Source organism: Micropterus dolomieu, linkage group LG01, assembly GCF_021292245.1.
Source record: "Micropterus dolomieu isolate WLL.071019.BEF.003 ecotype Adirondacks linkage group LG01, ASM2129224v1, whole genome shotgun sequence".
NCBI classification, from domain to species: Eukaryota; Metazoa; Chordata; class Actinopteri; order Centrarchiformes; family Centrarchidae; genus Micropterus; species Micropterus dolomieu.
In genome coordinates this window covers 7217860-7241027 of record NC_060150.1, presented here as the reverse complement: position 1 = coordinate 7241027, position 23168 = coordinate 7217860, and the positions used below count along the sequence as shown (strand labels likewise).

Genomic DNA, 23168 nt, shown 5'->3' with positions numbered 1-23168 from the left:
ACCATTTGGGCTGACAGGTGCACCTGTGCTGCGGACACACAGGTTTGAAGGGACGGTAGAAATGTTTGGAACAGAAGCATTAGCGTGACTCTTTTCATTCGGACTGTCAGTTCACGTCCTTTTGTGTTTGGACATACAGGAGATGAAGATGTTTGGCTGCAAAAAGGGTTAGAGGGATGTTTGTTTTTACTGATAAGTCTGATGTCTGCTTGTCACAAAGGCCTTTCATCAACCACCAGTGATAGGAGGCAGGTTTGTGTCCACCAAGAACACAAACACAGGCAAAAAACCTATAAATACATTTTCTTTTCATATTTTCTCAATAGGCTTCTGATTGTGAATGTCTACATTAAAGCAAAAAAAATCTGCTAAATTTAGAAGTTTCAGTCATTTCACATGAGAGATTTGTGTTTTTCTGTTTTTTTCTTTGTGCTTTTAACTGGTTTAATGTGGGCGTGGCTCAGATGGAGAAAGCTGATGTCACCAGAAGAAACATTTAAATCTATCTGGAATGACAGTTACTGGGTTATGCTGACAGACCTCTGACCAAACTACACCCACACAGTCCAGAAACTTCAAACTTGTGTGTTGACTGTTAAACTCTTAATAAATAATTGTTGCTTATTTTATGTTATAGAGAAATAAAAGTTTTCAAGGGCTCTAATACATAGTTTCCCCAAATGTTGAATACATGGAGTGGGAAACCTGGATTTAAGGGAAAACATGTTGTTTGGATGTAATATTTCATGTAACCAACACAAAGGAGCAAGTTGTGGAATACATCTTGCCTCTCCCTCGACAGATTTGTCCACATATGATTCTTGAACTTTGCTGCAAAATGAAAGAAGGCCTTGCTCTTTCAGTCTAAAGCACTGAGACCAAAACTTGACATTTACAACCAATGTCGAAAATACTTGAATTTTCACTTCCACTGTAACACTGTGACATCGTGAGGGAAAAGTACACCAAAAAAATTCTGCTAAAATTAGCCAAGGGGGGATTTTAACCTTTTAAGAGCTGCTGACCCTCAAAATGGTCTGTTAACACTGATTTTTGTGCAGAGTTCAATGCTGTTTCAGCTTTTCCTTTCCTGCCAAGGATAAAACTGTAGGGGAAATTTGCCATGACATTTAAATGACTATCATTACGAAATATACAGCAGTTTTGTCCTTCAAATGGTCCTGGTTTAATCATAGTTACTAATAGTTGCCAACCTGTGTGTTTGCTTTGTTTGGCAGGGTCAACACAGGTAGAGCACTAAGTAACTCTGCAGGCCAGACTTAGCTGGTCTCCTTTGGGAAACTAACATACATGACGGCTCCCTGTGGTCAACCCCTATAAACACATGAGAGGGAAGGAACACAGACAAACCATGAAAAAGATATACATTGGCAAAACCGCCTTAAAAGTCCCCCGAAATGGCGGCAAACATCCGAAAAAGAGGTAAGAGTGAAACTCTCAGATGCCATCTTTCCATCCGTCCACATTTTTATCTGTTTCTCCGTTCATCCGCCCACAAGGTGTCTCCTCTCGCTGCCCTGTGGTGCTAAAGCAGCCTCATCCTGGCTCTCCGAGCCCAGAAGTCATGCTGCCTCGTCATCTCATCTCACCGGAATAAAAGCACTCATTATGTCTGACTCAGCTCCTGTTCACAGAGCAGGTCACTAATGGGGGATTTTTTCATCCCTGGAGCTACTTCACGTAAACTCATCCTATATTGAACAACAAACACCTGGATTCCCCTGTGAATTCCTGCCAATCAAAGAGAAGCTGGAGCTGTGGTAATGCAGCACCGAAATGCCAACCAGTCATTTGAGACATTCATTAAGTCACTCTGTAGGCAGGTATTGCTTTACTCACTGACTTGGTTGGAGATGCAGCAGCTTTCCACGTAAATCGTGGCAGTCCAATGAAAAATAAACAATATTCAAGAGCCAGTGTGAAATTATCTCTTTTAATTTGTACCAAGAAAAGTACTTCCTTATTTAGCAATTGGCTTGTTACAGTACTATAGTTTTATTGAGTAGAGACTGTAGTTTTATTTGTAGGCCTACAAACATTTCTTGGTCCAGTATTTCTGCCTCCGTCACGGAGGCAGAAATACTGAATTGACTGAGTCAATAAAACAAGTTAGCTAACTAGCAATCCTATTAAAGAGTCAAAATTAAATAAATGTTAAGGACCCTTTATTTTTAATTCATGACCATGTTAAATAGTGCTGGAACTTGACAAGTTTTAAGCTAGTATGACTTGTTTGAGCATGAGTCATCAGGTAGCTAACGTAGAAGTAAGTTTAGCTAGCTAATGCAGGGCTATGGTTTATCCACGGCCGATGTGCTAGCAGGTAAGGTTAGCCTCATTTGTGTTGCAACGCTATAGCAAACTGCAGCGTATCATACAGCCACGGTTTTGTCAAAGTGAAGTATGAAGGTATAAGTAGCGTGATGTTGACAGTGTTCAGTAGTCATACATGTACGAACACATCTTAAACACCTAATCTTCAAACTGATCTGACTATATTGAATCATTGTCACTGACATAATAGGTCTTTTTCTCAGCACATATTTTCACTTGTCATACCAGTAAGAGCACAGCTGTTAATAATAACAGTAACGATGGCTCTGCTCTGTAGTAAGTCATGTCAGTGTGACGGTGCAGCAGCATGCACAATACCAGGACCCTGAAACTAAACTAAATGGAATTCAGCCTTTGTTATTTTTATTATTTACACTTGTGCTTTTCCGACTTTGATGTCAAAATGAAAAAGTAGCTTGTAATAGTGAGAGCTCCACACTGATGCCTGAAAGCACCACTGTCAACTCAGCCATGATACGAAGTAAGTTACTGCTTGTTTAACATCTTGTTGAAAGACCAAACTAGAAACAATCAGTGTGATAATTTGCAGATAGGTGTCTGCTGAGTTATTATGCTTGAACTGAACTGAAGACAGTCAAACAGTTAGTGGCATTGAACAAAACAGCAATTGCTCAGCTTGGAAAAATAATGAACAAACTACATAATCATTGACTGAACTGAATAAAATTGTTAAAATCAGACAAACTTATTCTTCATTTTCACCTTTAGTTGCCACAAAACCTCTTAGGGAGGCATAAGGTCTCCAAAGCATGCTAAAAACAATGGTCCACATCCCTTCGCTTACCAGCAATCAATTTAACTATGAAAACGATCATTTACTAACATTAACCAAGAAAAATTTGTTGCCTAAATCTAGTCATACCTTTATGACAGTATCAGATCACAAAATGCTTATGTGAGTAGTTTTTGGAATGCAAACAACAAAACAAATGGCTTAATTTGTTGTTTAGATAGAAGAACTAGCCACAAAGATTGTCTTTGGCTCCACTCACTGAAATTTAAATCAACTAGGGAGATTTCTTCCGCTAGAGGAGCTCTGTTTCTGAGAAATTTGTCTTTCAGCAGCACATACTTACTGCATCTCTACCATATAAATGAATTAATGAATTATTCTTTTTATTGTGTCATAAACCTAAAGTTGCCCAGCCCACACATACATGCCACCATGTACATTACCTTGGCAAGCAAGAGAAAACAAAAGAACAAGCTAATACATGGTCCTGTATACATGTGTGTCAAACCCATTATATACCATTGTGTGTTTGGCATGTCTGTGAATCAATTCATACCAATATTATCTTATTTATAATATTTGTGTGTAAAACAATAATCCAGCTAAACTGATTTGTAAGACAAATATTTTGACTAAAAGTTTGATAAAATGTCAGAAATGGCTAGACTGGTAATGTTTATTCTGGCTTGTAGTTGTGTATAAAATGTGGACAGACCCAGTCTACTCTTCATCCCACTGATTGCAGAAATATCATTATGCATATTAATGAGCTGGAAATTGGATGATACCTTCACGTCGTGACCTGAGAGCATTGAAAGGAACCTGTCCCTGTTTTTTTCCCCCTGTCTTTCTCAGCCCCTACCCTTTGTATCTAAAATCTTGTTAAAAGACAGAAAAAGACACAAAGAGAGGAAGTGAAAAGAGCAACGTGACCACATCTCCATCCACTCTGTGCTATCTGGCTGCAGATAGAGTCATTACCCTCCTTCCTCCATCTGTCCGTCAATACCGGGTCCATTAAGCCCAGCCATGTACACTCAGATCCATCACGGCAACAGACATTTCCTCTTTTCCCACTCACACTTGCCCTTTTATTAGATTGAAGCCCAGGTAATGCACATTCTCTGAAAATAATCATCATTGTGCTGTCTTGCTGAATTACATGTGGGTGGTATTGCTGTTCCGTAAATCTGAGCCTTCACAGTCTCTTCATATGATGTATTGGAGTTCATTGGCTCATATTTCTTCACAGATTACACCCTCTCTTTTTTTTCCGGTGGGACCAATCTCACTGATGATTGGGTTTCTGTCATGTGCTGCAGAGCTCTAATGTTGAAAAAGAGATCTATTGCTCAAAGATGTAATGATTTAAAAAGCTACCTATCCTGGATTCTTAATTAGAGATCTGGTGTTTTGGTCCCATGTTTTCTTCATACAAAGCACTTCTCACGAAACTTTTCTGCTTTTATCACCCTCTCATGATGTTCTCATCACCACTGCATGACTGTTCAGGGGTGCATTAAAAAGATATGTAGACGCTTATAAGACCATTTAGGTACGCGTATACCCAAGTTACAAGCTTGTTTGCACCACCATATGCCCTGAACACAATCATCTGGTGGGTGTGTGTGTGTGTGTGTGTGTGTGTGTGTGTGCAGCTCATTGCTGGAGCAGAAGGAGGACTTGCGGAAGAGGCTTTCCTACACGACACACAAACTGGAGCTGCTGCAGAGCGAGTTTGACTCCACACGGCAGTACCTGGAGACGGAGCTGCGCCGAGCACAGGAGGAACTGGACAAGTTTACTGATAAACTACGCAGGTAGGTCTACACACTGTACAACACAATGATGGAAGAAGTGCTCAGTATCCTTTAATTAAGTAGAAGTACCAATACCACAATACTCAATTACAAGTAATTTTAAATCCTACCTAGAGTACCAATTTAACATTGCCCTCATTTAACATTTAAAAAAAGTCAAAACCAAAATCGATGCATTCTTCTTCCTTGTCAAAACCTGCTACCTACATTACCCACAATGCAATTTGACCACCAGTTAGCTCAGAGATTCAGGTGTTACGCTGGTAGCGGCTAATATAGCCTTGAGTCGCTTGACTCAAACAGAGATGAGGAGAGGTCTTGTAAACTCACTTCTTTCTAACTCCACACTTTTACTTTTCGTTTTCAAACTTGTAGTCTTCAGCCCCAACAGATGCAGACTCAAGTGACATCACTAGGCAATTTATCAGCCTTCACACAGTTTCCTCTGGAGTCACAAAAGGGTTTATACAACATTTTCCACATATGCAGTAGTACTCATCAAGACCTGTAAAAAGTACAGAGGTATTATGAGCAAAAAATACCATAATAATCAAAAGTATAAATACTTGGCCACTGTGAGTGTTCATGTATATTTGTCATATTGAGCACACAAGCGCAGACACAAGAACACAAGGGATTTGGACACAAACACAGATCAACAAGCAGATCAAGTTCAGTTTTAAAGTGTTTATTAATAATAAAACAAAATGGTGGACAAGCTTACGGAGAGTGGACGCAGACAAGGGTCAAAACAGGTGAGCAATAAAATACGAATGAATCCACAGAGGTGCAGGCAATAATCTAAATACAAAGGAAGTATAGGAAATCAGGCAGCAGGTAACCTAAAAACATAGGGAAACACAGAGGAAGGGCGGGACCTGAATATGGACGAAATGACAAAAGACAAGGGAAACACACTGGCTATATATACACAAGATAGGGGCGGATAACAAGACACAGGTGAAACTCATTAGGGCAGGACAGACAATCAAACACAAAATATTAAACAAAAGTTACACAAGACACATGAGGAATGATACTTTCAATTAACTAGGAAATAACAACACTCAAACCCAAAACCATGACAAAATTATCAGTTATTTTTGTTTTGAGATTGTTGCATCTGAAAAGTAACTAGTGACTATACCTGCCAAATGAATAGTCAAGTAATAAGTGCAAGTCCCTCTGAAATGTAGAGAAGTAAAAGTATAAAGTAGCATTAAATGGAAATACTCAAGTAAAGTACAACTACCACAAAATTGTAAATGTACTAATAGTCTACCACTACTCAATATATTAAAGTCGGTGAAAATAAAGGCTCACCTCACATTCAGAGGCTTGAGGAATTGGTTTGCGAGAAGATTTTTGTTTTTAGTTAGGCTAGTAAAACTCATCCATACTGAAATCGCTTGTAGATACAGCAGGGAAAACATGGATAGACAGACAGGCAGGAGACATATAGATACAAATATATAGCATCCAAAACAATCACATCTGAAAATGCCCCATTTAAATTAACCCAGTGTGATGAGACATTCAAGTTATAAAGTTACAAATCATTTGTCACTCCAGTTATATGACAGGAAGTGCTGCACTGAACTTTCAAAGTTCAGTATTAACCCATGGGTATCTAAAGTTAGCCAGTCTTACGTTCTGGTCCAATGAACAGCAGCTTTAAGATTGAGGAGACATGTACTGTGGAGGTTTTAGGAGGAGACCCCCATAGCCTAAATAAAAAGGACAGTATGTAATTTTTGCCATGCTGCTCACGAAGACCAGATGACTTTTTCTAATAGCATGAGATTTAATATAATGCAAGGGAGGTCTGCGGATCCTCTCCCAGGAAAGAAAAAGGACATGAATACTATTTTCTGTGTTTCTACACGCTTGTATAATAATCCCAGCTACTTCAAAGCAACGCAATATGATTAAGATGGCTATTGTGCTTATTTTAATCATTCTGCCAGAAAGTGGTAAATGTACATCAAAATATTAAATATATGTGTATTTTAAGAAGCCACACATTGTTAATAGTTTTATCAAGATCACTGTTAATGTGTATCTATTATATACGGGTGTGTCTAGTATATGTTCAGTCCAGTGTCTAGTACTCTTATGAGGAGTACATTATGATTATACCTTCTCACTGTAACTCAAAATACATGCTGTTTAGACTCCCTTGTTTAAAAATAAAAACATAAAAAGACATTGAATAGATACCATTTCATTGTCTTGAATTTAATGTCTCATATAGAAACACTTGATCATTATCCAAGCGTATGCTTTGTGTCGCATCAGCTGGGCAGTTTGCCATCAAATTAACGAGATACTGCGGGGTAGTAGGCTAATCAAGTGGATCCAACATTAGAATATCAGACGCTAGAGAGCTACCACAGCGTTTTACTGGATTTAAAAATGTGCGGGTCAAAAAAATGGGATTTTGAAAACATGTCCCCCCCTGTCCCTAGCGAATGTTACGCCGAAAGATGTACCGGTACTTGATGTATGTGCAGAGCTTCAGATTAATCTGCTGAAGGAGGAAAGTTTCTCGGTGCCTATTCTGATGAAGTGCTTTGAGAAACTGGTTCACATAAACACATAAAGAACAACATCCCATCCATCCCGGACCCTCACCAGTTTGCTTTCAGAACCAACAGATCCACAGAGGATGCCATCTCCACTGCCCTCCACTCAGCCCTCACACATCTTGAGAAAATCAACACTTACATCACAATGCTGTTTGTGGATTTCAGCTCAGCATTCAACTTGAAACTGATCAGCAAAGTTAACACTCTGGGCTTAAGTACCACACTTTGCAACTGGATATTAGACATCCTCACAAATAAAACAATTTACACGAGTGTAAATTTGAAACCTCCAGTGCACAAACACTGAGAAAGGACTTGTGAGTCAATTTGTGTCCAGTAAAACTTTAGAACTGAAAACAATTTGCATATTCATATTTTTCATTGAGGGGGATGGAAAACATGACATTTTTATTATTTCTGTTAATTCAAACCGCAGCAGCTAACACCTTAGATCATGAATGCAGACAGCCTGTGTTGTCTCAGACAAACATTCCAGATTAAAATATTTGAATTCATGGAATTTATTAGGTCAAATGCCATAGTGAAGTCAAAAGCCTTATAGAGATCTTGAAATTGTGCAGTGTTATCTCATAAAACTGTATTATTTTAAATGATTTTATTTTACCCCTTAAAATAAATCAATGTCAAATTATGGCCCTCCGTCACAGGTGATGACCCAACTGCGGACATACAGTTAATTGTGAGCTCTGGAACCAAATAGTTGTACTGTTTCATGTGAGGGACTGTAAGTGCAGGTATAAAAAAGCAAATACTTTTCTTCTTTAAATTATTGTGTAACCCCTCAGGTTTATCTTATTACCCCCAGGTTGGGATCCACTGACATAGGGAGTGAGAGAATCACATTATCCTGAATTGTTGCTCATGTGTTGCCTCATACAGTATGTGTCTGCCTTCTGGATCACAAATAATAGAATGAAACATTCACTGTATCATCATATCAGTAGAGCGAGGTCAGTGGGATGACGTACAAGTGCTATATTTTGAAACTGTGGTATGCGATTTAGCCCAGACTTGCATACTGCTGAGCCTGCTGATATGCTTAGTTTACTATATACTGCATGTGTATGTACTATTATCTGCAAGTGAGCAATGTCATTTATTGTGCTGTTTAGAATACAAAGCAGCTACTCAGCACTGCAGAGGATCAACCAAGATCTGGAGGAAAAGATCCACAGAGATGTAAGTGTTTAAGCCTGTGTGTGTGTGCCATGCTTGTGGTTGAGCACCTGTAGACACAGAAGAAAGAGAAGGACGTAAGCAAGTCATGGGGTTTAACATGGTACAGAACACTTAGAGAGCCAATTTGAATATGAATATGCCCTGCCATTGGTGCCACTGACGTTAATTATGGCTTATTACAATTGGCTGTCCTCCTTCCAATGGCAGAGCGATAGCAAACCCATTGTTCCTCAGTGCACCGCACCTCACTTCATTTGTCAGACGTTGCTTTTGCCGGTGGAAAGATACAATTAACTAGCCTGCCTGAGAACACTGTGTGACAATCAGGTGTCTTTGCCGTTGAATAGACAGCTGAAAAACACTCACCGAACGGGTTTGTTACAGTACAAGATAATAATCATCACGGTCGTCGTTGTCGTGATTACGATGCAACAGCAGTGAGATACCAGGTTAATAGAGGGGCTAAAGGTCACTCGGCTTTTTGTGAGAGGAAATATGGTCATTTTGTGAAATAAAGGCCAACATCTTCTTGCGAAGCGTCCACATCAGCTATTATTGATTCATCTCACGTATTCCCTCCTCCTCAAGGGTGAGAGAGGTGCTGAGTAAGTCTCTATGTAATCGTAAAGCTTGTTTACTCCAGAGGTGCCACAAACCCTTCTGACCCCATCGCCCTGCACAACTATATAGAATGTAATTACAAGACAGATAAACACGGTGATATACTTTGAGTGTGCTTCTACTCACACGCCTACAGGAGGAAAACTTTGGGTCACTTAAACTAACACAACAGCAGCAGCCATGTAATGCTAACCTCAAACTAATGTTTTGCTTGATTCTTAGCCCTTTTCTTTGTCCTATTGTTTTTATTCTTATGCTCTATATGTTTTATTTTTAGAACTTTCCTGTTTTTAATCTGTAGCTCTTTAGGATTTGTTTATATATATAGTGCATTACAAATAAAATTTATTATTACGGCCGCTGACAGGAAATCAGCTTGAAAAGTCAACAAGTGATCAATTAAAACTTTATGCAAAATGAAAAGTTGTCTTCCAAAGTGAAGCAAAAAAGTAACTAACTTGAGTAATGTCTGTCTTCATCAGCCAAGAAAAGGAGAAAATCTACTGACGTCATGGTTTATAGTAACCAAATAAATCCATAGGCACAGCCACTTAAACAACAACAGTGTGTGAAGTTACTTAGTGTGTCTTTAATGTATCCATCCTGTATTTATATTTACAGCCAGGATCTCATTCACAATCTTAGATAGATCCTGTTTACGTCACACATTTATCAGGGTACCAGTTATCGAAGAAAAAATTGCTCTTTAAAAGCCTCATATCCACAAGTTTTATTTGACAAAATCCTCAGAACATATATCCAGTGATGGAATATTGATAATAAAGCTGGACAAAGACAAGTCATGCAAAATTTAGCAAATCAGTGTCAAAATCAAAAAATGTAGTCTTCTTTCCATGCTGGTGATTTTCTAAAACTGCTCTCTTGTCGTCAGTCTCAGCACCATGATGATGAGAAGCGAGCGCTGAGCAGAGAGATCATCGTTCTCAACAACCACCTGATGGAGGCAAAACTCACCATTGAGAAGCTGCGAGAAGACAATGTAAGAGCCCGGTGACCGTCACACTACTCAGACTGTTAATACATGTCTTTATTCTAGAGAATAAAATAATGCATGTTAGCTCCTCATGAATTCCTGCTTTGAGCAAAAACAATCTGCTTAATTTGTCATTACGATTAGAAATATTTTCCTTGTCATAAAAACATACTTTCATTTTAGGACATGTTTTTTTCAGATGAAACCAAGTTCTTTTGTTATAATTAGTCACTCTTAATAACGAGAAACTGAGTAGGGTTTTGTTTTTTTCTCATGGTGCAAGCAATATGCTGCCCTACTTGTCTGTTCGAGCACTAGATAGTAGAGAGAGAAAAAGGAATTCTCCAGTGGTTGGCAGAGGTTGTCAAATGTGAGTGTTCACAGACACATTTGCTCTTATTAACCTTCATAATGCTGCACAAAGGCAAATAAAAGGTGGTGTTTGCAGCTGTAAACAGACAAATTTGCAAGCAGAAGTAAAGTAAAGATGATGGAAATACTCACCCAAGGGCACAGGTTTCGTTTCAACATTGGAGGGGACACATATTAATTGGGGGGTCGGGTGGTCGACCCCCAGAAAATTTGAGTGTTAAACACTTTTTATTTTTCTGTACCACTTTCTGCCTTTTCAGCATCAATTTATAGTGGTAGGTGAAAATTCAAAATATACAAATATAAATTAATGCATTAAGGCTCTCAGGCATTCTGTATTGTTTTCAGATATGTCAACTTTTCTTATTTAATATCATCTCTGCTGAGTCAGCACACATGCAAGCATGATTTAGTCTTCCCTCCTCCTTTGTGTCTTTTGTTTGGGGTAGTAACCTCTTTAAATGTGCATGTGGCACATTTTTACCTCAATGATAAATTAATCCATTTTAAATTTAGTTATAAACTCCAGGACTCTAACAGCTCCTGTGTTTCAGCAAGTTTTTCTGCTAATGTTCAAAACTTTCTGCACTTTCAAAATTTTCTCCCCACATCTCCATGTTCTTTGAAATTTCAAGAATAAAGTCACAGTATTACAAGAATAAAGCAGAAATACTATGAGAATATAAGTCATATTTTTTGAAATCTACTTGCCCTTTACTCAGCTGTGCATGAGCCTCTGCTGAAGGGGTAGTTTTCCCTTCAGACCACCTGACAGACACAGAACCCCGTTTGGGACTGTACTTTGTAAGACAAAGAGGTGGAAAAACAAAAATAACACTTCTGATCAGGCATAGATCTCACCCCAAATCATCTTGAAGCAGTGAGACAACATAGCAAAGGTGTCTCTAAACGAGGGGAACGCAGAGACAGCAGCAACACAAACTACTGGTCAGAGGAAAGACACAACACTGCAGTCCAAACTTTTTACAAGTCTTAATAACTGAGACTGCCAGGAAATACTCACACATGCACATATGAACTTGAAGCATTCTGTTATATTAAGACTTTATTTTCCAAATATGACAACTTTTTTTCTCATTACCTCTGGCTTAATTTCCAAAATCTCAGATTACTAATATTAACAGTGGCCCTAAAACTCTGTCTACAATTCTGCTTTTTATTTTATGTTATTCTCCTACTAATTTGCTGCTGACTATTAACTGTTTGTGTATGAAATACATTGACTACACACTGACAGACAACTGTGGTTACATTAAAACTTTTGGATCAAAATATAGCTAGGGACAATTCAGTAGCCGCTGGATATTGATATGTCTTGTCTTCCAATTGTGGTCATGTTGTGGCTCCATAGGACATGTACAGGAAGGACTGTAACCTGGCTGCTCAGCTTCTCCAGTGCAACAAATCTCTTTACAGGGCCCAGCTCTCTGAGGTGAGCCCAACACTCACTTTTACATGTCACGTGGACCTCTAATCTAATTTTTTGTAGTGCAAATCACCATTTCCAAATAAACACTGTTTCATCAATATCGTTAAGATTTCAATCCCATCAAATCCCTAGATGTTCTGAGAATTGTTCAATATATCGGTAGCCACGTAAAAGGGAAACATTTGGTGTAATATCTGTGTTTTGTGAGGAAGAGGAGATGTGAGTGGTGTTTTTCTTGAGCAGCACTAAGATGAATTTTCAGCTCGTGACATGAGATGGGGGGAAAAAAGTGCTGTCTCGACTGGAACTGAAGGTCACGTTGCCCTTTGTGAGGCAGAAGAGATAAGAGACAAGACATGGTGGAGCGGTGACGGCAGTAGGTCACAGCAGGAAGGGCAGAGATTGGAGAATTAAAGCTGCTTTTTGGCTGAATAACCTTCAGCTGAGAGAAGTGAAAGAGGCAAAAAGTTGGCAGCAAATATAAAACAGATTAACATACTTCCTAAAAAAAAGAGATAGCCTAGACATAAAATCATTTACTGTAGAAGCAACAGTTATGCTTTGAATGCCTTCGTTGCTGTTGGTCAAAAATCATCTGCATTTTTCCTGTATATTTCATACATAAATCATGTTTGCTGTTCAAGTGTGGTTACCATATAAAAAGTGAAAATGTTTTTTTTCTCATTTGTATTGAGCTAAACTACTGAAATATACATTATAAGTTTAGTCTTATTGTGATGTGTTTATTACAAAATATACTGTCAGAAAATTACATCAGAGGAAAACAGTCACTCTAACTTAAGATAAAAACCTTTTATTGAATATATTTTTTCCTCCAAACACCTAAGGTGCTGTATCATACATTTGCCCTTTTACTGGATGTCAAAACAGAGAAATATCATTCAGAATTTACAATTTGCCACCACACTCTAACTACCTTCTGCTTTTATTCTCATTAAAATCTTTTGTCAATGAACTGAAATCACACAGATTTTGCGTTGGCACCCATCAGTGGGGCAGGATTCTAAAGTCAACCAGGACTCTCAAGTCTTTTTCCTCCTATCACACAATATGCAGCTAAGTCAGAGTGTAACTAAACTGCACCGGGTTAAGCAATCATGTATTTGTTTGACAATGATGAAGCATGAAGCACCACAGAAACTACATCAAGGCAAATTGAGCACAAATGTGAAGGACAGCGAAAACTCCAGTATGTGGCAAAATGAAAATGGAGCGCACACCGCAGCCTCATCACGCTATCCCATTCTTACTTGTGAAAATAGATGCATGTGGTACTGATGAGTGTTTTAACACCAGCCCAGCTTGGCGCCACTTTCCGCTGCATCAGCCCTGGGCCTTGTGCCACGCCCCTGTGACAGGGGTGGATTTTAAAACTGGCAAATGTCCACGGGGTTAAAGAATGCCTCTCCACGTTTTGCCCATATGGCTGAATGGAAATATCAATGCAAACTGCAGTTGGTTGCGTAAGGCTCATAAATATCCCCCCACACATATACAGGACACACAAACACATACACACCCTCAATGTGCACAGTATATGATCTGTCAGGGAGTGAAAAACTGTTCTGCAGGCATTTTGCCAAACATAATGGAGGTCAGAGGCTATACATGCACTTACTGTATGTCCACCAGTTTAGTGGTCCTGTGGGTGGGAGCTAATCGAAAGCATATTGATGAATGATGCTGCAGCATTTTGAGAAGTGCAGTGGCTCTCCAGCGCCTACTGAAGTGCTTCAGTCGTTTGTTTTTCTGCAAAACAAGCACAGAGAGGGCATGAAATGATTGGGCTCAGATTTCTGAACGCCCCATAAAAGCTAATTGTGATCTCGTTCAAAACAAGTCCAAATGCAAAATGTGTGGACAGTAATTGAGTGGTATTTAGTTTGGTCCAAGTTGTAATAAAACTGTTACGATAAAAATGTCTTTTCATGTCCTCTGTGGTGTTTGTCTTTTCTCTATCTACAAAGTTATAATTAGCTTGCCTCTCAATGCCAATTAGGAACCACTGACTAGATTCCCCGTTGATGATGTGCTGCAGTTGGCTTAATGCTTGTTGCTATGGAGAGGCACAGATAATGGATGGAGGTTTTTTTATTGGGAAATGGTCTGATTAGTGCAATGTTTTTCCAAGGAAGGTGACTCTGATCACCTTTAATTTTTCTATCTATCCATGTATGTGTATATATATATATAGTAGGGCTGGGCAATAAAACAATAATGATATAATTTTCTCAATATAACAAATGTTCAATAGATGTTATTTAATTTGAATCAGAAAACAAATTAGCACTTATTTTTCTATTTTCTATATATATTTATTTTGTTTAGGAAAATGGGACTAAAAAAAGATTTTACTTATTCATGCAATATTTGTTGAAAAACAATTTTGTCATAATTGTTTTGAATGTTTTACCTCAAATTTGTTAAGAGATCCACTGTTTGGCATCAAGTGTTTGCCAAGCGTTTGCCAAGTTTAAAACCAAAATTAATCATCTGGTTTCTTCAACTTTCATTCAGGAGCAAAAATCAGCCTTTAAACTTGAAATAAATAATGATGTGATATTTTACGTGATAGTAATTGATATCAAATGATCTGAAATGTTTTATCGTGACAGCATTTTTGGCCTTATCGCCCAGCCCTAAGATATATATATATATTTATTTATGTTTTATTTTTCTGTTTATATTTATATAAATAGAGACAACTTAGACAACAAAGTTGACTAAAAATAAATTATAAGAGGGACGTATATGTAAGAGAGATATTTACCCAATTTTATTTAGATTAATACGATCCAGCAAGAGAATTTTCAAAACAACGCAAGCTGATGACTTGTCTCTGCTTTCATATAATATTTACTATTTACACCATAGTGCGATGATTCACCACACATTCATGGCAGAATCTGGCAAACTCAAATCGTCAGTCAGTCTGACACACATTGTGACCAAGATTTTATAAGACCCATCACCCAGTGTGACATGCAATAAATGTACAGAGCTGTATTTAATGTATACGGCCTGGTAGACCTTCTGGTTGTAGTGAGATAGTCCAGGGAGTTTTTTGTAGTACAATGGGGTGTACAGTGTTCAATTAACTATTTACACTAAATAAAATAAGGTGCTTAGAATATTATATGACAATTCCAAAGCCTGTAAATGTTGTAGTATGGAAAACCCTCCTCAAAAAATCATCAGCAGAGCAAGTAGTGAGCTCATGCTACAGTACAGATCCATCTTTTGGTAGAGCAACACTTACATCACACGTGTTTCCCTGTCCTTCTCTTTTCTCTGACACTTGTAGCTGCCTGCTGATTTTCAGGAGCGACTGACCATGCACATGGAGGACGCTCCTCTCTGCCACACCTATCCTGACACTGTCCCGGCTTCCCTCATTGGCAACGTGCTGGAGAAGCCAGACGAGGCCTGCAGCAGTAGCCAGGCCTCCCGCTCACCCAGCCCCCAAAACCAGGACCATGCTTTTATCTTGGAGAGACTTGGACCAGGAGAGCGGCTGGGGCTCCGTGCAGCCTACAAATCTGACTTGTACAGTAGCGACACTGCCCTGTACTGCCCTGATGACCGGCACCGCGAGCGGAGGCCCAGCATGGACCTCCACGGTCAAAGGAAGCTGTTATACGGACCCCAAAACTCCACCGACAGCAATCCAGAGGAGGGCTCGGTGGGGTTGAGGGCTGGCTTCTCCCAGGAGCACTTTGCTAAGTTCCCTGCCACACTGGGTGCAGGCTCCAGCTCGTACTCCAGCTTCAGTGGAGGAGGGTCTGAAGACAAAGGCAACGGCCCGCCTAGCAGTGCTGCTTCCTCCCCGCACCACCATTCCCTCTACATGGACTGGAGAGATGCAGGGGACTATGAGAGAAAGAGTGACTCATCCTGGGAGAGGGACAGTCCAAGAGGCTTTGCCAATGCTCATCCCTTCCAGCAGACGGAGCTGAGCCACCACCAGAACGGCAGCTCACCCGTCTACAGCCGCACCATGTCCTCCTGTTTCAGTGAGCCCTATGAGCCGCTGCCTCCCTCTTCATCCCCAAGTGTTGCCTACGGAGACAGTCGTCGAGGCAGCACATTAGCCCCCGAGGAGGAGGAACTGATTGGCAGATGGAGACAGCTTAGTGTGGAGGACTTAAGTGCCCACACCTACCGCAGCCCAGGCCGGGCCTCGCCGTACAGCTTCTCAGAGCAGCACTTCTCTGTCCGGCCCGCCAAGATCCGACTCGGGCCGCTCTACAGCAGCTTCCAGGAAGGGGCTGACTATTACCATCACGGAGGGGGTGCTATGGACCCAGTGTGGGTAGCCACCAGCCCTAGCCCCGAATGCAGCCCAGGGCTGCGGCAGGCTCATAGCCAAGCCCATCTGTACAGAGCCGAGGACAGCCAGGGGTCGGAGCACAGCCTCTACCACTCAGGGAGCTCCAAAGACAGGGAGGGTAATGTGGCAGCTGGCGGCCAGAGCACAGATTATGTAGACCCCAGCCCGAACAGCTCCACCGAGTCTCTGAACCAGAGGTCCCTGGAAATGGCTGCCGAACTGCAGCACTACCAAGTGGAAATGCACAGCCTGCCCGCACAGGCGAGCCAGTCACCACCACCGGCCCCACCCCCTCCTCCTCCGTACAACCAAAAATTTGGCTCCCTGGGACTTTCCAGAAAGGACAGTCTGACCAAGGCCCAGCTTTATGGAACACTTCTGAACTGAAGAACTTTCCAATCAGGTTTATTCTTTGATAGGATGCTAGTTGCAAGGCCCTGGTATGTCCAGCTACACCTTCCGTTAGCACAATCATTTTGATAGAAAATGGTTTGAACTTCAGCCAGGGGTCAAATAATTCAGTAACATGATTAGTTAAAAGCTTTGGTCGTATGGCGGTGGATGGCAACAGTTTACACCACAATTTTCCTGAGGGAGGAAGACATGTTAACAGAGTTAAAAGGACGCGGGGCAATATTTGGAGGACAGGCGCTCAGGCAGCCCGTAAAAATTTATAAGGATGTGTATGTATTTAAATTACGAATGTATAAATATATACTTATAACTAAGAATTGAGTGATATATTTTGTATGTAGCTGTTAGCAAGAAATACATCCAAACCAATCAAACAAAACGCAGCTCTTCTTAAAACTGGAACTTGTATATAAATTGAAAACTGCCAATCCTATATTCGAAAAGTCAGAAAAGGTATTTTAATTGAGAACTGATGCCCGTATAAACTGCACATAGATTTGTTTCACTCATTACTTTAGTGGTCTGAAACAGTGTTGGCCTTGCGGGGATTTAAATATGAATCTTGAACATAGAAGGACAACAAAAACAAATGAATCACTTAAATGAACAATGAGAAACATTTTGTTTTTCTTCTGTTGATTGAATGTGACAGTGTCGGTGGGTGTGTTATGTTGTTATTGATGGAACGTTTTGAGATCTGTCTTAGCATTCAGTATTATTTTATATTTGCTCTTCTATATCCCACTGAGAGGTTTTCCTGTCCCCTGTTCTACCTCAGATTTGGATGCCCACACCCCATCAAGCCACTGTAACCCTGTTTCTTTGACAACGATGCATGTTTCTATATTTTGGTTGTTTTGTTTGCCTAATAAAGCACAAATTATACATTTAACCTCTGAGCCTTCCTTTAATGTTCATACGTAGCTGTGTGGGGATTTGAAATGTGCACGGATAATTAATGTTAAGTACACTAGCAGATGATCGGTTGTTGTTTTAAGATAATTGCATGTCTGCTGATCCACGTGTTAAGTCGAGTGATTGAACTGAGGGGGGAGACTCTTCATCAGTCAAGCTCACATTGCTGCAGCCGTGTGGTGCGTGCCTGCTGAGTCACTATGAAGCCCCGCTTTATCACTGTTGTGAGTTTAAAAATAGGTTTGTAGAGAGATTTTTGCCAAGATCAGCTAACTCAAAACAGACAGGAAGTTTATTTGTGTTCCAAGGAGTCATCATGAAAAATAATACAAGGAAATATCTGTTATGCTGTCAGTTTCGGTGGTATTAAACACACTGAATACTCAACAAAAGGCACCAATTGCTCTTCTGCTGTATGTAAGTGTGACATGTGTCATCCTAAATATACACTTCCAATATAAAGCTACAATCCCTACAACAAATTCCACTTTTGTGAGACCTGCTAATGAAATGCCTTTCAAGTCAATATATACGGTATTGCATTGAGGTGTGAGGCTAATACAAGTAAGCCGCGTTTCGACCAAAAAACTTTTAATTCCCCGGATCTCTTTTCAAGGAACTAAAAGGTTCCTTCAGCCCACTGTTGTGTGCGTTTCCACTGTGGTCTAAAAACCTGCGAAGATTAGGCAAATTAACCATCTGATGTAGGCTTTAGGCCTATACGCCGTACAAAGCGATGCACAGGCATCATTATTTGTAACCACTATCCATGAGCAAAATTTATAAATGAACATCAGATTTGATTGGAATATAATGAAAAACTATAGGCTTTGCTTGACCATTAAAAACAGCTTTTTTGTGTGGGAGTATAATTAAGAGAAGTTCTTAAAATAACTCCAGCACAGAGAAAGAAACAGAAAAATAAAATCCTGACAGTTTGAAAGGTTATTACAGCATTTTCAGCTGACAAGAGCTGCAGAAAGTCGATTAATAGAAACATAATGAATTAGATTTACTATTTGGTATTTTTAAAGCAAAAATGACACAAATTCTCTAGTTCCAGCATCTCAAATGTAATAATATGCTGCTTTCCTAAATTGTCAGTAAGAGGAAAGAGAACATATTTGGGTTTAGGACTGTTGGTCGAACAAGACTAGGGATACACTGAAATGAAAATTTTGGCCGAAGCTGAAACCAAATACAATGAAAAAATTTGCCGAATAACGAACACAACTACATTCACATTTTTGCCATTTTTTTTGCCATTGCATAAATTAAATAGTCAAAATGAGCTTTTTACTCAGGATTTGGAGAGACTATGGTGGTGGGCCGAGGCTCGAGAGGGTCTGGTAAAGTAAATTACATGTGTCCATTTACTTTTAATGTACACATGTAATATGTTTTATACTTTCTGTGAATATAATCCAATTAATCTTATTTCCACAATGTAAAGACACCTTATTTTGAAAACATTTTCACGTGTCTCATCTCGCTAAATTCATCAAGTCCAACCCAATTTGATAAATATTGTTGTATGTGGTTCTCGTATCATGCAACATGAAGACTTCATAGCCTCTCTTCAGGACATCTGTGAAGGTTCTCAGTCATCCAGGTCATAGTTATCCAAGGTTGAGGTAAAGGGCAACTGGACTTGGTTGAACTCAGGAGCCCCACTCAGGCCTATTATCCTAACCTACAACATTGCCAAGCACATATCTACCATCTTAGCGCCTTTGTTTGGTAACACGCCCCACCACATCCAAAACTCCACTGACTTTGTAAACAAAGTTTGAGAAGTGCAACTGGACCCAGATGAAACCATGGTGTCCTATGATGTGACTTCTTTGTTCACCTGCATCCCCACCATAGAGGCAGTAGAAACCGTAAGGAAATGGCTACTAAAAGACAACACCCTGGACAACAGAACTAGCCTCAGCCCTGACCAGATCTGTAAATTACTCGACCTCTGTCTAAACACCACCTATTTCCAGTACAATGGAGGATTCTACAGACAGTAGCATGGCTGTGCCATGGGCTCACCAGTGTCACCCATAGTGGCCAACATCTACATGGAAGAAGTGAAGGGAAAAGCCCTCAACTCCTTCAGAGGAACAGCACCGAGCCACTGGTACAGGTATGTGGACGACACTTGGGTCATAATCAAAAGCCAGGAAGTGCAAGCCTTCACAGAAACTTCAACTCAGTGGACAGTAACATCAAGTTCACACAAGAAGATGTCCACAACAACAATTTGGCGTTCCTGGACTGTGCTGTACACATTGAAGATGAGAGGAGCCTGCAAATTGGGGTTTACAGGAAACCCACACACATGAACCAATACTTACTTTTTGATTCCCACCACCCATTGGAGCACAAGCTAGGGGTCATGAGAACACTGCACCACAGAGCAGACCACATACCAACAAGTGCAGAGGCCAGAGAGAAGGAACAGAACCACCTGAAGGGGGCACTTAAAGCCTGTAGATACCCTAAATGGACCTTTGTGAAAACAGCCACAAAATCCAGGAAAAAGACCAAGACTACAGGGGAGGAGGAGAAGAAGGTCAAACGCAACAACATTGTGATTCCATATGTGTCTGGAGTATCAGAGAACCTCAGAAGGATTTTCAACAAACACCACATCCCTGTGTTTTTTAAACCCAAAAACACACTAAGACAGATGCTGGTACACCCCAAAGACCGCACACCCAAACACAAGAAAAGCAATCTAGTGTATGCGGTCCAATGCAGTGAGGAATGCACAGTCCTGTACACTGGGGAAACTAAACAACCAGTACACAAACGCATGGCTCAACACAGAAGGGCCAACTCCTCAAGTCAAGACGACACTCGTTTGAGGATCACCAGGTGCACATTTTAGACAGAGAAGATGGATGGTTTGAAAGAGGTGTTATTTACACCCGGGTTGAGAAGCCGTCGCTGAACAGAGGAGGGGGTCTACGCCACCACTTATCCCCCACCTACAATGCTGTCCTTTCATCACTTCCCAGGAAACTGAACAAGCATTTCCTCTTGGCCTCAGGTGAAGATACCAACGATGGTCGTTCAGACTTCAGAAGTTCTAACAACTATGATGATTAACGATAGCTAACGATCCCACAGAGGTTAAATAGCTGAGTTTCCCTACCAGTCAGTCAGAACTGAAGAAGTCTCTTGGATGAGGGACGAAACGTCTTCTAGTTTTTCTTCAACTAAGTTCAGTTGCCCTTGACCTCAACCTTCATTGGATCTCTTCAGGACAGACTCTCATACTGCAACACTTTTTTTTCAAGTTCAAGTTCAAGTTTATTTATATAAGCACATTTAAAAACAGCACTAGTTGACCAAAGTGCTTTCCACAATAGACAACAAATATACATGACAACAGTAGAAAAAGTAAAAAATAAAATAAAACTACTCAACTCTGTTTGAAGGCCAATGAATAAAGATAGGTCTTTAGCAAGGATTTGAAAGTGTCAGGAGTTTGGGCATTTCTTATTGGAACAGGTAAAGTATTCCAAAGATTAGGAGCAGCTACTGAGAAGGCTTGGTCACCTTTAGTTTTTAACCTGGATCTGGGGACATCAAGGAGCATCTGATTGGATGACCTCAGTGCTTTGACCGGAGTGTGTACATGTAAAAGTTCTGATAAATAAGAAGGTACCAACCCCATTTAAAATTTTAAAAACAAGCAATAAAATCTTAAAATCAATCCTAAAGCGGACAGGAAGCCAGTGGAGTGAGGCTAAAACAAGGGTAATGTGCTAACGCTTTTTAGTTCCTGTTAGAAGTCGGGCTGCTGCATTCTGGACTAACTGTAACCGATGGAGAGATGACTGATCCACTCCAACATACAAAGAGTTACAGTAGTCGAGACGAGACGTTATAAATGCATGTATTACTCTTTCAAAGTCTTTGCGTGGTAGGTAGGGCTTGACTTTGGCCAACAGTCTCAGCTGAAAGAAACTGGCTTTTACTACAGAACTAATCTGTTTTTCAAACTTAAAAGCACTGTCAAAGATCACACCTAGATTCTTGGTAAATGGACGACTATATGTTCCTACAGTACCAAGAACATCTATACAAGCACTTAAATCCACAGGTCGACTGAACACAACAACCTCAGTCTTACTTTCATTCAGACAGAGAAAGTTCTGATTCAACCATATTTTAAGATCTCTCAGGCAGCTGAGCAAGGACTGAGTAACTGAGGAAGATGCGATACGCTAGACCCAACAATGCAGAAGAGCTGAAGGCCACTATCAGGTCAACCTGGGCTCTCATAACACCTGAGCAGTGCCACAGACTGATCGACTTCGTGCCACGCTGCAGTAATTCAGGCAAAGGAGCCCCAACTAAGTATTGAGTGCTGTACAAGCTCATACTTTTCATGGTCAGACTTTTCAGTTGGCCAACATTTCTACAAATCCTTTTTTTTATATTGGTCTTAAGTAATATTCTAATTTTCAGAGATACTGAATTTGGGATATTCATTAGTTGTCAGTTTTTATCATCACAATTAAATGAAATAAACATTTGAAATATATCAGTTTATGTGTAATGAATTAATATAATATCCAAGTTTCACTTTTTGAATGGAAATACTGAAATAAATCAACTTTTTGATGATATTCTAATTATATGACCAGCACCTGTGTATATATATATATATATATATATATATATACAAAAAATATGAACCTGAATAAGCCTACTTGATTTCCCTAAATGCTGTAAAAAGTGTTACTTTTAAAAAGTTATTATAGTACCAATCCTCTACACCAAACTGACATACTACTTTAGTTGCTACAACTTCTCACCTAAGTTTTTGAAAGCTGCATGCAATAACTCAAAGCAGCAAGAGCTTTTTTTGGCTTTAAACACAGACCTTACCTGTGCTCACGATTAGTCTACTGTCATGCGCTGCATCCTGTGTGCAGTTTATTCAAGGTCCTGTTGTCCTTCACCTAGTTTACAAGCCCTGTGTTGTGCAACTGCGTGGTAATTTGTGTCAGCGCCAATTAACCAGGTCAAAACGCTGTGCAATCAGACTAGGCAGAGAAATCGAAATTGATTAAATAAAATTACAAGGCATCAAAAGACCTTTGCATGGCTTGAGATTCAAAATACTGAAAAATTACAAGCTTCTACTTTCTGTCTTCAGTGAACGTATGGCATTTTGAAAAGAGCCTTTTCATTCAGTAAGTAGGTAAAGAGTGTGGATGCATCACAGGTTGCAACAAAGCTCCCAGAATGTGTGTGTGTGTGTGTGTGCGCAAACATCAACGTGTACACACCACATCCCTGTCAATTTTCAGTATTTGCGTCAATTTC

At 40.0% G+C, this 23168-nt stretch overlaps 2 protein-coding genes across 2 annotated transcripts in view; one reads left to right on the top strand and one right to left on the bottom strand.

The window, feature by feature from the left end:
• The window catches only part of zranb3 (zinc finger, RAN-binding domain containing 3), a 208979-nt gene that overhangs the window by 168887 nt on the left and 16924 nt on the right, over positions 1 to 23168 (bottom strand). The window lies entirely within an intron of this gene.
• Positions 1331 to 17811, top strand: si:dkey-174m14.3 (uncharacterized protein LOC563117 homolog). Its single transcript, XM_046054907.1, has 6 exons — positions 1331 to 1443; positions 4768 to 4929; positions 8651 to 8717; positions 10231 to 10338; positions 12077 to 12157; positions 15480 to 17811. The coding sequence occupies exons 1-6, from the start codon at positions 1346 to 1348 to the stop codon at positions 16890 to 16892; spliced, it is 1929 nt and encodes a 642-aa protein (XP_045910863.1). The 5' UTR covers positions 1331 to 1345; the 3' UTR covers positions 16893 to 17811.

Bases quoted from the DNA above. Each gene is read 5' to 3' on its own strand.
- si:dkey-174m14.3 (XM_046054907.1), top strand. From the start codon at position 1,346: ATGAGAGGGAAGGAACACAGACAAACCATGAAAAAGATATACATTGGC. The intron at 8,718-10,230 runs GTAAGTGTTTAA...TCTTGTCGTCAG, and splicing joins AGGAAAAGATCCACAGAGAT to TCTCAGCACCATGATGATGA. The intron at 10,339-12,076 runs GTAAGAGCCCGG...GTGGCTCCATAG, and splicing joins AGAAGCTGCGAGAAGACAAT to GACATGTACAGGAAGGACTG.